This window comes from Mus caroli, unplaced genomic scaffold, assembly GCF_978045245.1.
Source record: "Mus caroli unplaced genomic scaffold, Mus_caroli_1 scaffold_10, whole genome shotgun sequence".
Lineage (NCBI taxonomy): Eukaryota > Metazoa > Chordata > Mammalia > Rodentia > Muridae > Mus > Mus caroli.
Window position 1 is genome coordinate 50,033,150 of NW_028227265.1, and position 15,461 is coordinate 50,048,610.

The 15,461-nt window shown below is 43.5% G+C and overlaps 1 protein-coding gene across 4 annotated transcripts in view; it reads right to left on the bottom strand.

Moving 5' to 3' along the window:
* Otud4 (OTU deubiquitinase 4) overlaps nt 1–9,785 on the bottom strand; it is a 39,232-nt gene extending 29,447 nt beyond the window's left edge. For 3 of the 4 annotated variants that reach the window (XM_021169568.3, XM_085843795.1, XM_029480429.2), the window contains exons 1-3: nt 9,552–9,785; nt 5,790–5,873; nt 3,271–3,321 (exon numbers count right to left, since the gene is read on the bottom strand). In XM_021169568.3, coding sequence (XP_021025227.1) covers nt 3,271–3,321; nt 5,790–5,873; nt 9,552–9,710 — 294 coding nt within the window. In that variant the 5' untranslated portion in view covers nt 9,711–9,785. Of the gene's footprint in view, nt 1–3,270; nt 3,322–5,789; nt 5,874–8,578; nt 8,615–9,277; nt 9,501–9,551 lie in introns of those variants that run through there. The other variant, XM_021169569.3, reaches the window with a different exon arrangement.
* Between the last annotated feature and the right edge of the window lie 5,676 nt (nt 9,786–15,461).

Sequence of the window (15,461 nt, forward strand, 5' to 3'; positions counted from 1 at the left end):
GAAAGTTTCTCATTAAGCTAAATATATATTTAGCCTATGACCCAACAATTCCATTCTCCAAGAGAAAATAAAGTCCAATTCTAAGAGCCCACAAGTGGGAAACAGCCAAGTATGATTAACAAATAAGGTCTGTCCATCTATCCTAAAGACTAACTCCCTACAAAATAGCAATAAAAACAATGTGAATTCCCATTATGTAAACAAGCCAAACATGTAAGACCACAAACTTTGTCATTCCTTCTATAAATCTAAAAAAGCAAAACCTAGAAAGCAGATTAATTGATAATTACAAGGAGCCAATAAAGATTTATTTATTATTATATGTAAGTACACTGTAGCTGTCTTCATACGCTCCAGAAGAGGGAGTCAGAATTCGTTACAGATGGTTGTGAGCCACCATGTGGTTGCTGGGATTTGAACTCTGGACCTTTGGAAGAGCAGTCGGGTGCTCTTACCCACTGAGCCATCTCACCAGCCCCCACGTGGGAACTTCTTAAAGAATGACTGAACACTCTATAATCCGTGCTGGCAATTTGTGAACAACTAAGCTATATGGATAAATGTTAAATCCATAGGGCTGGAAAAGAGGACTTTAACAGAGTTCACAAAAACATTCTTGTTTGTTTAAGACAGGGTTTCTCTGCGTAGCCCTGGCTACCATGGAACTCACTCTGTAGACCAGGCTGATGTGGAATTCAAGAGATCTGCCAGCCTATGCCTCCTGAGTGCTGGGATTAAAGACATGTGCTACTGCACAGCTTTAAAGAAAAAAAGAGAAAATGAAAAAAATGATTGAGTCCTCATGACAAACACTCTAAAAGTTCTCCTGACCATGTGGGAATTAAAAGGTTGACCACAATAGAAGCAGTGTAGAGTGGTGGTCACAGAGCCTAAGAAGCAGGAAAGGAGAGCATGATAAAGAATAAGGAGCAGCAGCCTCCAGCGCCTAATGCACAATGAGAGCACCTCTGGGGCTGGGTACATTAACTGTGCATTTCAATATACTAATGGGGGAGAAGGAGAGATGACTCAGCGGTTAAGAGCGCCAACTGCTCTTCCAAAGGTCCTGAGTTCAAATCTCAGCAACCACATGGTGGCTCACAACCATCCATAACAAAAGCTGATGCCCTCTTCTGGAGTGTCTGAAGACAGCTACAGTGTACTTACATATAATAAATAAATAAATCTTAAAAAAAAAAAAAAAAAAGAAAAAGAAAAAAATACTAATGGAGACTACTAAACGTTCCCAAACAAGATATTAGAACCAATATCTTCTGATATGAAATGAAAATTACAGTACCACCCTTTTTCCATCTGTAGTTCTAACACACGCACTTTCCTAATTTATAGCTGACTCCCTGCCTATTACAGCGAAATCCTGACTACATCTCTCCAGTGTCTCAAGCACTGGCACTGATGCTCCAGATCCATCAGACACACCAATCGTGGATGCACTCGTCTTCGCTTGTATTACTCCCTCTACCCTTACCTCACTCTTCATAGCTTTTTCCTTTGCCCATATTACTTTTTTAGACTTTATCTGTATTTTATGTATGAAGGTACTTGCTTACATGTATGCAAATGTACCACACCTGTACCTGGTACCCACAGAGATCAGAAGATGTCAGATCCCCTGAACTGGAACCATCATGTGTTAGGAACCAAATCCAGGTCCTCTGCAAAAGCAACAAGTGCTCATAACTATTGAGCCATCTCTCCAGCCCGTCAGTGTTACTTCTAACACATAGGGGAGGCTAGGAATTTCTAAAAGCTTCTATGGTGGTTATGCTTGGTAGTCAGCTTGACTGGGTCTGGAATCAGCTAAGATATAATTCTGGCTAGGTCCACAAGGGTACTTCCTAGGAGGATTAACTCAGTAACATGCAGGGAAGACTCAAGTGGGCAGGAGGAACAAGGCAAGGCTTTCCCAAATCAGGCCTGAGATTAAAAAAAAAAAATCTCAAGGGAAACGAAACAAAAAAGAGTGCTATTCAATGCCCACATTTCCCAGAACACTGCTCGTGTATCCATGTACCCTGCTGCCATCTTTCACTGATATTAGAACCAATATCTTCTGATGTGAAATGAAAATTACAGTACCACCCTCCAACCCCCAAGCCTTTAGCACCAAACTGGGACTGCTGAGGGATCCAGTACTGTGGACATGGCCACACCTCAGGTTCTCAGGCTCTCCAGCATTCAGACAGCCACTGCTGGACTACTGGGCTCAAATCATGAATGGCACCCAATAAATGCCTTTGAGAATACGCACTCATTCCTCAGTTCTATCTCTCTAGAGAACCTTAACTAATTCATACAACATGGCATTTGAGGCTTATGGTGACTGAAATACAACATGCTAAGAAAACACTGCTACTAAGCTGTAAAATATATATATATACACACACACACACACACACACACACACACACACACACATACATATATATATATCCTTAGCCTATATTCTATGATACGGAGTTTCAGTGATAAGCTTTTTTGTGGGGAGAGGGGGAAGGTTCAAAACAGTTTCTCTGTGTAGCCCTGGCTGTCCTGGAAGTCACTCTGTAGACCAGGCTGGCCTCGAACTCGGAGATCCACCTGCCTCTGCCTAAGTACTGGGATTAAACCTGGCTTAGTGAGAACCTTTCAAACAAGGAGGAAGGGAGGAAGGCTGGTTCTCTCTTCAGTATGACTGATACTGAAATGGTAGGAGTTGACAAACCTGTTACCTTTTTTTTTTCCAAGTCTTTGCTCCCTTCACAAGCTGATCACAGGAAATGGCATCCCAAAGAACTCCCTGCTCTCATTTCCCTAAAGAAATCAAGCTTCATCCTATCCAAGCTGCACTTATAGCCTAACAGATCATCCCAAATATCATCTACACATGCAATTACAGATCCTGTATGCTACATTCATATGCCATGACAAACACAGAAGAGAAAGCTCTCTCCTCACAACAAAACAACTTCTAGAAAGAGCTCTAATCAACTTTCTTTTTCATTATTTTATTGTTTTGTTTTGTTTTGAGCCAGGGTTTCTCTGTGTAGCCCTGGTTGTCCTGAAACTAGCTCTGTAGACCAGGCTGGCCTCAAACTCAGAGAGGCACCTGTCTCTGCCTCAAGGTATGTCACCAACCAATTATCTTTCAATTAAACACTACACAAAGGGTATAGTCACTTCAAGTGTCACACAACACACTACTGATTTTCTGTCGAGGAATTATAACACATATTTGGATACTCACAGCAGAAATAAGATTGTACATACCTGTGGGTTTTCCAAACGTTTTAAATATTCTTCAAATGACCCTTCTATAAACTGTAAGAAAAAAATTATATTAGGGGCCTGGAAAAGTGGTTCAGGAGATACAAACCACTCCCTGCTTTTGAAGAAGCCCTTGTTTCAGTCCCCAGCATTCAGAGCAGGCAGGACACAACCACCTGGAACCCAGCTCCAGGTGATCTGCTATACATGTCATACACACATGTATTCTTTTTTAATTCTAATAGGAATACTGTCTAAGAAATATGCCAAACAGCAACAGATTTACTGTTAAAGTTCACTTTGAGTCACTGAGTTCTTATATACACCTAAACTTTATCAGTAATGCTAAAAAGGTAGTCATAATGAATATCTGTATATATACTTAAGTAACAGTAATAAATATGCAAAAGAATTGAAAGGAAATGTTGCTGGGAAAGGTTTCCAGGAAGAAGATGACTCAAGATGAGAGCTAGCCAGAACTCAGATGGGCACAGTGGAGCAGCCACTACACAGAGTGCCAATGTAGCATGAGAAGGAGACCACTGCGAGGAAGATATGCCAACTGAATCAAGGCAACCTGGTAGAAGGCTAAATGAGAAGATAGCAAGTACAGGCTAGTTCACAGAAAGCCTGGGAAGGAAAAAAACAGGAATTTCGAACAAGAGAGGAAAGAAAATTGCAGGCCACTGCTGATGTCATTCTGAACTGAGGAATCCCAAAACAAAACTTTCAGATTAATCTGGTACTGGTCATAGGTACAGGCAAATGAGACAGAGTGAACCATCCGAGCAACTATGCTAAACCACAAGAGTTACAGGAAATCAGATCATTTCAATCAAGAGTTCTATTTTACAGTTTGTTTTATTGTCTCTATCATAAAATAACTTTACTCAGTCTATACCCAACCATTTTTCTTTCATTATAGCAATTGACAAATCTGAAAAAGTGCTATGGTGGTTTGAATGATGGCCCTCCCCAATTTGAATGTTTAATCTCCAATTAGTAGAACTGTTTCAGAAGTATTAGGGTATTTGTCCTTGTTGGAGGAGGTGTGCCACTGGGAATGGGCTTTGAGGTTTTAAAAGCCCATGACCAATTAGCTCCGTCTCCTACCTGTGGGTAAGACGTAAGCTCTCACTACTGCTCCAGTACCATGCCTGCCTTGTCTGCATGCTCCCATCCATGATGGTCAATGAGTTCTACTACCCTACACAACTGTGAGTCCCAAATGTTTACATTCTTTAATAAATTACCTAGGTTATGGTGCTTTGTCAAAGCCGTAGAAAATTAACTAAGGCAAGTGCTAAAGTATTTCCATCTGACCACTAAGTTCAATTTTATTTAATTTGCAATAGTAGTTAACTTAGCAAAAGTGATCAATTTAAACCGTAAAATCATCTACCTTCTCAATCTATAGAAGTCTTTTCAACACCTACAGCATATTTTTAGATCAAGAATTCTTCTACAAATTGTATACTATCAAATTTTAAAACTCTTTTAAATTCTAACACATACATTTTAAGTGCCTCCCTATGAGTTATTTGTCAGGAAGGCCTCAAAGGGACCAAAAAGAATACAGGATACTGCCACCGTTCTTCACAGCCCACCAGAATGGCAAGACCTAACTTATGAATACACCACAAATCTGGATTGGGGTCCACAGAGAAAGAAATAAAGCTAGAACTGACCTAGGAACTTTCCCCCTTCTGGCTAGCATTTATAATATCAGAAGATATTATTTATGAAGGCTGCTGGGAGAGAAAATACTAGTCTTATCCAGCCCTGAATCCACAAATGCTACAATATTGACTTGCCAGATAAGATATACCCACTGGTCCAATAGATGCATGACTGTTTTGGAAATAACCAACTGCTTTCTGATTAGATGAAACCTGCTCCAGGAAGGGAATTCATTCCTTCTGAACAATGGCTAGGAAGGTCACAGGCACTAGGGGAACTAACAGCTGTTCGTTTTGCTAAATAGACATGTATCTAACTGCCTTATAAACACTTACGGTTTATACCTGGGTCTGTGTTGTCACCTGAGTCAGAGAAGCCAGAGACCAACAGAGACATAACTTGTAAAAGTGATGAGAATGAGTGATCTACCCTAAAGGAGACATCTACATCTATCAACCTCCCCACCCCCAAAAATGAGGGAACAGAATCTGAAGGATGAAGAGGAACACTGTGAAATGCTGTCTTCTAGACACAACACAGACTTCTGCACTCATAGGCAGTGGTTACTCACACAACTGAAATAGCCAAAATTCCAGTATGGATAGGGGAAGGGCTCACAAGAACACACTCAAGCTGAGAAATTACTCAATGAGTTATTTTTAAAAAGAAAAGAGAAAAAAGGAAATAGATGCGGTCAAATTATAATATATACACATTTATGAAATTCTCAAGAAAAGAATGTACTTTAAAATGTCTAGCCTGTGAAATATCAACTAGAATATTTCCAATGGTCACAATGTCAATCCAAGTAAGACATGATCACATCTGAGGTTAACAATTACCGCTTCAAATTTCTCTCTGTTCTCTCGAAGGTAGCGGATACAGGCCATCCTAACCTCCACATGCCGAGACTGAGAGTGCAACACCTAAAACAAAAAAGCAGCACGTTATTAAGCATTTCGTCAAAAGCAAACTGAAGTGTGACAACCAACAGTTAAGCCTGTCCATTCCCTTCTGTAACTTTTTCTTTTCTCATTCTAACCCTTCCTCTGAGCACTGTGACATGACAGACCAGTGGGATGAATAAGAATGGCTCCCATAGGCTCATTTATTTGAATGCTTGGTGACCAGTAAAGCTATTTGAAAGAATTAGGATTAGGAGATGTGAGGTTTGTATTGCACGGCTCCCCCCCAGTCCCAGATCACGATGTACTCTCAGCTACTCCTCCAGTGCCTCCCTATACACCATGCTCCCCTCCCCACCATGATAATGTACCCAAATGAGCAGACATGCAAAACTGGGAAGAGGCTGTGCATTTGTTTTTACATCTAAACCCAAGGCTAGCAAGATGGCTCAGCTGGTAAAGGCCCTTGGTTGAGTTTGAGCCCACAAACTGTCTGCCACATATATGCACTAGTATATTCAAAGACATACACACAAAAATAAATGAATAAATGCAAACAAAATCATCAAGTACCAACCAAAAAAAAAAAAAAAAATAAGTTCAGACCTCTCATCTGTAATCTCCCTAAATAATCAGTTCAACAAAAACAGACAGAAAAACCTTCACTGGAATTTTATCAAAATTTGAGCTCTGAAATGAAGCAAACTAAATTTCATATCAAAAGTTCATCTTCAATACTTTCACCATGTTTAAAGAAACTAAATTACTTTCTATGAATAGGTATCTTAAAATGAAGGTATTCCCAGTACTCTAAAGTTCATCGTTAAAGCCCCTATCTCCACATCACCCATATACACTTGAAATAAAACATCACTTCAAACTATCAAAGCCTCTTATAGATTTACAAGAAAATGTAGAGAATGTAGCTTTAAGAGTTACAACTCCAACTGAATCTCTCTAGTGTTCAAGTGAGAAGAACTTAAGAAAAAAGGGGCTCCAGCTGCACATTTTACACCTCTCCTGGATAACTGTTTTTCAGCTGGTAAATTAAAAAGGTAACCTCAAAGAGTCCATCTTTGGTTTTTGGCTTGTTAGAACATACGGGCTGTCAGGGGAAGTGGCATCTACAGTTCTTGGTTGTTATCCAGAAGAGGTGTAAAACGTGCAGCTGGATTCTCTTTTTTCTTACTGTTTTAGGACATCTAAAAAGTAGCCTTACACAGTCTAAGCTTCCTGCATCACAAGAACCATCCACGCATTTTTAAAAACACCAACTGCTTGCCATCTCAACAAATTACATTTGGCAATATATCTTTCCCAGTAGCTGCATTAGACACTGTTATGGATCAAGCATTATTAATCTGAGTGAGCCACACTGTCACCGGATAGGGCTTGCCTGTCAGCAAGACGCCTCTGGTGGTGCGTGTTCAAGCCATTCACCTAACAACAGGTGGCAGACAGACATTAGTAAAAGCTCATTTCTCATCAGCAACTACATCACAAATATCTTTTTTTTTTCTCCTTTTAACAAAGATTTTAGAACATGGCATCAACCTGAACCTGCAATCCAGATGCAAAACTCTCAGCAATGTACATGAAGTGTAGAATATTGATAATTTAGTAAGTCAAACAATGCAAGAAAAGCAAGACTGAAATGACAACTCTTCAAATAGTAAATTACTTCTCAATCCCTGGACACTCAAAATTCAAGTGGTCTGCTATGTTGCTCCATGAAAATAGGCTAAAGGTAGAAGCTTTAAGACAAGGTAGTGATAAACACAGGGAAAGGCTGAGACACTGTTTTAGCAAGTCCTCTAAGAGTGCCCTATTTTTAGCTACAAGGCTAGGAGCTGATTCAGGTCAGGCTTCCTGCAGGCCCAAATCCACAAGTGCAAAAAAAAGGAAAAAGCATCTCTAAATCAGGTAATCTGAAGGGGAAAAGGCTAATCTCAGGCGCGGTCTCGTCCTCTTCTCTTAGGACTATTTAGCTTCCTGACTCTAAAAATATTTACTCAACTATTTACCAGAAAAGAAATTCCACTAAAACAAATCCTTCCTACAGATTTTTTAAAGGCAGCGGAGGTTAACACATTCTTCCTCACCATTACTTCCTCACTCAGTCTGGATCTACTGGAATATTTATTATGCTTCCCCTAGATGTAGGCTCAATATATTCAAAATAAAGCGTCCCCAAATTTGTAAAGGTTAGGTCCTTTAAGACTAACCCAGATCCCAAGGCAGAAACGGAGTTTACCCCTATCAATGAGTTCTTAGTGCAACTAGCTCTTGCCCACTGTGTAGACACTGAGTCCCCCAAGCTGCTCTTCTATTCCCCAAGAATCTGTGGCATGTCTCATGGGCAGAAACACACCTTTCTGTCTCAATTTAAATAGGCCTGGATAATTCAACTCCAAACACTAACATCTACCTCCATCCTCCACAAACTTGCTAATGCTAATGCACTATAATATAAACCGACACCATGGGATGGCTTCACTTCCCCGCTTCAGCTTCTAGAGGTGCTAGAGGCCAAGAAGGCTGAGACAAGGAGACAGAATCTTCTTCATCTGGAAAACCCACAAATGGAGCAGACTGTTTACCTATGTAACAGTAAAGACTGGGCTGGAAACAGCACCCACTCTGGAGCTTCCTAAATTTCTGAAAATAAGAGATGTCAAATGGTAGGATGGTTTGGGAAGTATCAAAGAATGTTTCAATGGACATACCTGTCATCAGTGCAAACTGTTCCATATTTACATACTCTGAAAAATACATAGCCTGGTGATTCTAAAACAGAAATCTTAAAAGCTAGTTAGCTCACAAAAGGGGGCGGGCGGGAGGGGACAAAACCATAAAAACTCCAGATTAAGCCAAAGGAAAGCAAACTGTAAATGGTATGAAATACAAACTGGAGCAGTAATGTGAAACTTTTTTTAATCCAACTACTTTAGCAGCTAGTCTTCAAATATAGGATGGGTTTTGGTGACCCCACACCTACATCTGATTACATAACATGGAGAAAAGGGCTCCCTCTCAAAAAAGAAAAGCCTTGAGTATTCTTCCCTGGAACTCGTCCCACTCCTGAGTTCTAACTCACTTCTCTTTGGTAAAATGTTCGATCTGTACTGGGAATAATTTTTGACCAGTAAGGAAAACAAAAACAAAAACCGACATGTACCTAGACTGAAAATCCATCCTATTAAAGGCTTTTAGAAGAGTAAATTCTTGCCTGATTCCAACATAATATAGTGTGGGACCTACTCAAGATTAAGTCACTGGGAAGACCCTATACAGAAAGATTGCTTTCCTTAAACAACAAAGTTGGCCGCCTGTTTCGAGTGACACCGGTGAGACCGACTGCCCCGCATTCCAAAGTCCAACAACAGGAAAAAAGAAATGTGAAGCAGTCACACCGAGTGCCGCACCTCCTCCAGTAAACATGAGGTTAACTAGTGGGAACACTCGGCTCCTAAAAACTGAGCGCAGGTGAACGCGGAACACAACTCAAAAACAGCATGTCGCTGGGTCCCTGGCGGTCAGGCTGCGAGCAGGCCGCCCGAGATGTCCTCACTCGGTCCCGTGCCGGCGTTACAATGGGCCGCTGTGACGACAGCGAGCCACGCGCAGCCCCGCCGTGGGCGGCCAGGCAGCTGCGGGCGGCGTGTCGCACCCAGCCCCGCGCCCGCCCGGGTCCTTTACCTGCTCGGCCACAGCCCGGAACAAGCACGACCCGTCCTTGGCGACCAATTTCCGATACAAGCCCAGTTTGCGCAGATAGGCGTCCATGGGCGTCTCATCCTCCAGCGGCCCCACGCCGCCCTGGTCCACGCCGTCGGGCGCGCCGACGGCTGCCTCCATGTTGCCGGTCCGCTGCAGCGTGCGCGGGGCGAACTAGCCCCACATGGCCGCGCCGCCGGCTGCTCGACGCCCGGGCCTGGGGCAGGCTGCGGCTCGGGCTCCGGCTCGGACGCGGACACGGCGAGCGGCGGCAGGAAGAGGCGGCGGCGGCAGCGGCCCGAGGCGGTGGCCGGCGTTCTCCCAGAGCATAGGTGAGCCCAGCCTAGTGCATGGCCATCCGCACGCGGCCGCCTCCGCGGAGGGACACGCGCCCGCGGGCAGCCCGGGGGTCGCCGCCCCCACAAGTTTCCGGGTCCCGACCGGTGTGAGGCGAGAAAAGCCCCGGCGGCGCGCCCGGCTGAGATTAAGCGAGGCCTGCGTCTCCCGCACGCACCCCACGCCGAGAACCGAGGAAACCCGGAGAGAAAGCCACGGCCGCTCGTCTCCCCACCTCGCCGGAGGGCGCCTGAGGGGCGGGGAGCGGGAAGGGGCGCCGGGCGGAGGGCAGCAACCTCGCAGCCTAGAATTTGTTTTCGCTTTCAGCCCTCGGCGCAGCGGACGACGGGAGTTGTAGTTTAAGCCGCGGCAGGAAGTCCTCGTGCAGAGGGCGGGGACGCCTGGGTCGGCCTACCCGGAGGGGAGGTGCCCCTCGGGCTCGCGGACTACAAATCCCTACAATGCTAGCGGTGCCGAACCTAGAACTGCCTTCGCGCTTCCCAGGCCGCGTCCGCGAGCAGGCCCGAGGGTGGCTGTCGCTTACGCCGCTGACCTGCGCGCGCCGCCCCGCCCTCCCGGCGAGCCTCCCGCCCTGAGCGCCGTGGGGCGGCGGAAAGCGCGCGAGCGCTGCTTGCGTGCAGTTGCTAGGGGCTCAGTGGCGGTGCCGCCGGCCCTTTGTGTAGTTCCAGAGGACGCACCTGTCCGCACCCCAGCCCGGGCCTCCCCTCCTAGCGTTTTCTTAGGGGTGGCTAAACGCTTAGAGCAGAAAACCGGGCACCTCACCCGAGGCCATTGGAACCGCCAGCCTAAGGCCAACCCGTTTTGACCCTCAATGAAGCGTTGACGGTTGATTGAAATTGGGACAGCTCTCACACTCTGACAAGATCTGGCTTTGCCAAGGGCATGCCTGCTCATTCTGTCATAACAGCTGCGCTCTGCCACACAAAGAGCTGTCCCTGTTAGAAGAAATTACTTTTTTTTTTTTTTTTAAGTTCGGTGACAACGCTACAGGGAATCCGACCTGAGCTAGAGGCTTAGAAATGAGCAGTCCAATTGGGTCTGTGGATCCGGTACTTAACAACCTCTTGGGACGTCAGAATTTTATTTTACTAGCATACAATAGCATCTCGTATCATTTAAATTTATTGGAACTTCGGTCTTGACGTTGTGTTGGAAGAAGAAAAGTGGTAAATTACCTTAGGTTTAAAGGTGTAGGCATTCTTGGGAATGGTGCCAAGACATGCCAGGTGGTAGGATTGCAACACGTTACTTAAAATGTAAGCTATTAATATTTAAATGTTCCTATAAATGTGCTATTTTTAGAAAATATATCGCAAGCTAAATAAATTTTAAAAAAAAATCCTTGACCCAAATTTAAAATTTTTACTTGTACAGGGGAAACACTTTGAGAAATCCAGGGTTTTGTTTGTTTGACTTAGTTTAAGAGGCATACTCCATATACCCCAGTCAGGCTTTGAACTTGCCATATAGCCGAAGATGACCTGGAATTCCTGGCCATCTTGCCTCCTGCCACCCTCCCCAAATACTAAGATCACTGGTATGCCACCACATCCTGTTCTGTGTGGCACTGGGAATGAAACTCAGGGCTTCATGCATGCTAAACAAGCATTCTACCAGCTGTGCTTCCCCAGGCCCAAAATGAATTCAACCTTGTAGACCTATAGTTTCTTTTAGTAATATCTAAACTCGTGCTTTAAATACAATTCCTAAAGTGAGTAGGTACTATATGATCAATTAACAGACTGTGTGTGCACAGAGAAGGCAATGCCTTCTGATACTGGTTTTGATATTCCTTCAATAAGAAATTATGGGACTAACTTCATATCCCATATGAATTTGTGGGGAATATGTATATAGGTTAAGATTACATTGCTCATAGCTTGATAATTTTTAAAACTTTCAAAATTTGTTCTTTGTGGTTGAAATGTGCAAGATTGCATTGCATTAATTTTCTCATCCTTCAAATAAAATCTTTGCTCACCTGCAAGTGATAGTGTTTTCTGTATATTTTCCATCTTAAGGCATAGCCAGATTTCCATTACTTAAATGTACTTCCTTTTTTTAAAAAAAGATTTTATTTATTATTATATCTAAGTTCACTGTAGCTGTCTTCAGACACACCAGAAGAAGGCATCATCAGATCTCATTACAGATGGTTGTGAGCCACCATGTAGTTGCTGGGATTTAAACTTAGGACCTTCAGAAGAGCAGTCAGTGTTCTTAACCACTGAGTCACCTCTCCAGCCCATATTTCCATTTTTTAACGAAGTAACACCATCTTCTAAAGTCTCAAGGTTTCTCTGAGATACTTAAGGGAAACTAAATGCCTTTCGTTATAAAATATCTTTATTTTCAATCACAGTAATTTAACTTATTAGTAATAGAGTAATCAAAATGGTAATGGGCATGATCACTAGTATTTTGTTTTTTTTTTTAAAGATTTATTTATTTTATATATGTGAGTACACTGTCACTGTCTTCAGACACTCCAGAAGAGGGCATTGGATCCCATTACAGATGGGTTGTGAGCCACCATGTGATTGCTGGGAATTGAACTCAGGACCTCTAGAAGAGCAATCGGTTCTCTTAACCACTAAGCCATCTCTCCCGCCCCCTGATCATTCATTTTAATTATTTTATGAAGCCTGGCACTAAGGTCTGTTTCCCATGTATTTTTAAAGTCATTATTAAATACTTTAAAATAGAAGCCCTTATCAGAATCCATTAACTTTTGTTTAACTGATATGTCATGAGAAGTGGTAGAATAACAAATGTCTGGCCCTTTGCACAATGGATATTGTCTGACTTACTGAAGCAGTGTAAAATGGTCTCACTCTGCTTCTAGTTCCAAAGTTAGAGGAGATGTACCTGTCACATCTGACCCCTGGACTTCATAAGGAAACCCCTTAGATATTCTAAGCTCTAATCCAGGACCAACCCTCTATATGCCAACTCTCCAAATATAGATCAGTGTTGAGGCAACATCAGGGGATCTGGGGTCTTCACACTGGGAAAAGCATACAGAAACTTACTGTCTATGACCCTTCACTTCTTAACATTAACCTCTAAAAGTCTTTGAAAAACCAAACCAGTACTGATTGAAAATGTTCATTTCTAAGAGAGCCATTTGTGTTGTAGATGTATAACTTGGGGCTAGGCACTGCTGCCTGCTAACTTGTTCTCTGTGTTGAGGTCTGCCCCTCCCAGCATAGCTGTAGTCATTTTGTTCCATGCCTGCCAGCTATTTCATATTACTGCTACTGTAACATGCCTGTCAGTCATTGACACAGAGAAATGACTTGACTCAGAGCAGGGTCATGCTGACCACATTCCCTATCAGGCTCTGAGGTTTGTTAGGATTAACAAAGCTTTACATCAAGCTAAAGGTCAATATGAACTGTTCTGTCTAAAATGGCCTGAGTCAGAGCTGACCGACGTGCAGTACTTCCTGTGGTTTTTGTATTTTGTACTCAGGGAGGAGCAGAAGAGGGGCGGAAAGATGTAAAAGCTGGGGAGCCAGTATATACACTGAAAGACAGTCACTTTCTCACAGGGGTGAAAGTCTCAACATGATGGCCCCAGTTTTTGTTTTGGTTTGTTTTGATTTGGTTTGGTTTGGTTTTTCGAGACAGGGTTTCTCTGTGTAGCCCTGGCTGTCCTGGAACTCACTTTGTAGACCAGGCTGGCCTCGAACTCAGAAATTCGCCTGCCTCTGCCTCCCAAGTGCTGAAATTAAAGGCGTGCGCCACCACGCCCAGCAATGGCCCCAGTTTTTAAGTTATCACAACATGATGGGCGTCATTCTGCCATTTTCACATGCATCTATCCCTGGTCCCGCCATTGTCCTCTCAGATATGACCTGCTCCCCCACCCCACCTGCTACCCTGCACCACTGCACAATCTTCCCAAACCCCTTCTGCTTCCCTGTCACATGAACTCCATGTCTCTCCTCTCTCCTGTAAGGTCTTTCCCTCCCTCCTTCTGAATCCCTTGGTAGAATTCCTGAACTCAGTCTAACCTGGTCCTTGGCTTTTCTTTGATGGGATTTTTTGTTTGTTTGGTTTTTTAGACATGGTCTCTTGTCCTGGCAGTGGTCGAGCAGAGACAGGTGGATTTCTAAGTCCAGCCTGGTCTACAGAGTGAGTTAGTTCCAGGGCTAAACAGAGAAACCCTGTCAAAAAAAAAAAAAAAAAAAAAAAAAAAGGACAAAAAGACATGGTCTCTCTTCTCTCAGTATGTACCCTAGCTGCCTGGAACCACTTTGTAACAGAAATCCAACTTCCTCTGACTCCTGAGTGCTGGGATTTAAAGGCCTGTGGTACCACAGCAGGTGCTGTTTAGAGACTTTTTTATTAAAGCTCCTTGGTAGTTATGAACACTTCTGTTTAACTCAGTGCCTCATGAAGCTGAGGCTGGTCTTGAACTCATGATCTTCCTGCCACTCTCTCTGGTTTAGTTTAATTTTGAAGTTTCATTGTTCATTTTTTCATTTGGATAACCTTTCTAAAAGTGGAAGTGTTGTATTAAAATCATTTTTTACTAGCTGGACATGGTAGCACATCTACATAAACCTAGCACTTCAGAGGTGGAAGTGTAGCAGAATTTTCCCCCAATTGATTTAAATACAAGAAGCCTGTGATTGGACAGGGAAAGAGGAGGCAGAACTAAGAGTTTCAGAGGCAAAGGGACAGGGAGAGAGAAGGAAGGAAAATGGAGGAAGAAAAAGAGGATCCAGATTATGCGTGGCTTTAAATAGCCACAGGTAGCTATGAATACCTTATAAGGGATGAATAATTACAGGACAATTTGTCTTAGCTAGGTGGGCAATTTATAGAAATATCAACTGGTTCTGAGTTCATTGTGTGGGTATTTTGTGAGGTGAGGATTTACTGATGTGGATCTGACTTATAAATCACAAGCCTCTAGAATTTTGATTTTACCGGGTTACTGGGATTTGGGACCGCTGACCACAATGGGTGGATGGCTGGGAATGTGAGCAGGATCGGCATCAAGAGAACCTCGAGATGGGCAGTCTCTGATTGGGGCTAACCATGGACCCGTTGTGGGGTGGGGGGTGCGCATGGGGGGGGGGGGAGAGCGTCGAGGCGGCCAAGAGTGGTCGGCGATAGAGCAGGATGGTGCAGGTTTTTAATGTTTCCCACAACATGGAAGCAGGAGGACCAATCTGGGCTGCATGAGACCTTATCTCAGAAACAGCAAATCAGTACAGTAAGGAACTGACTCTCCAGTAGGGAATGGGGGGGGAGGAGAGTATGTGTAATTTATAGATAAAAGGAGTCTTATCATCTTGACATATGTCTCTTGATTATATAAATAATTGCCCTGGCATCCTGAACCCCCAGACAGAGTCATTAACAGGCTGGCAGTCAACAACAGGTAAGTTCTGCACAGAGCCTTACCAACCTAAGACCGAATAGCATTGCTGTTGATGATGCATATTCCACGACATTCTTGTCAGAACCCCTAGGACAGGTGCAGTCTTGTTTATGAAATTAAAAAGGGGGGAATGTGGAG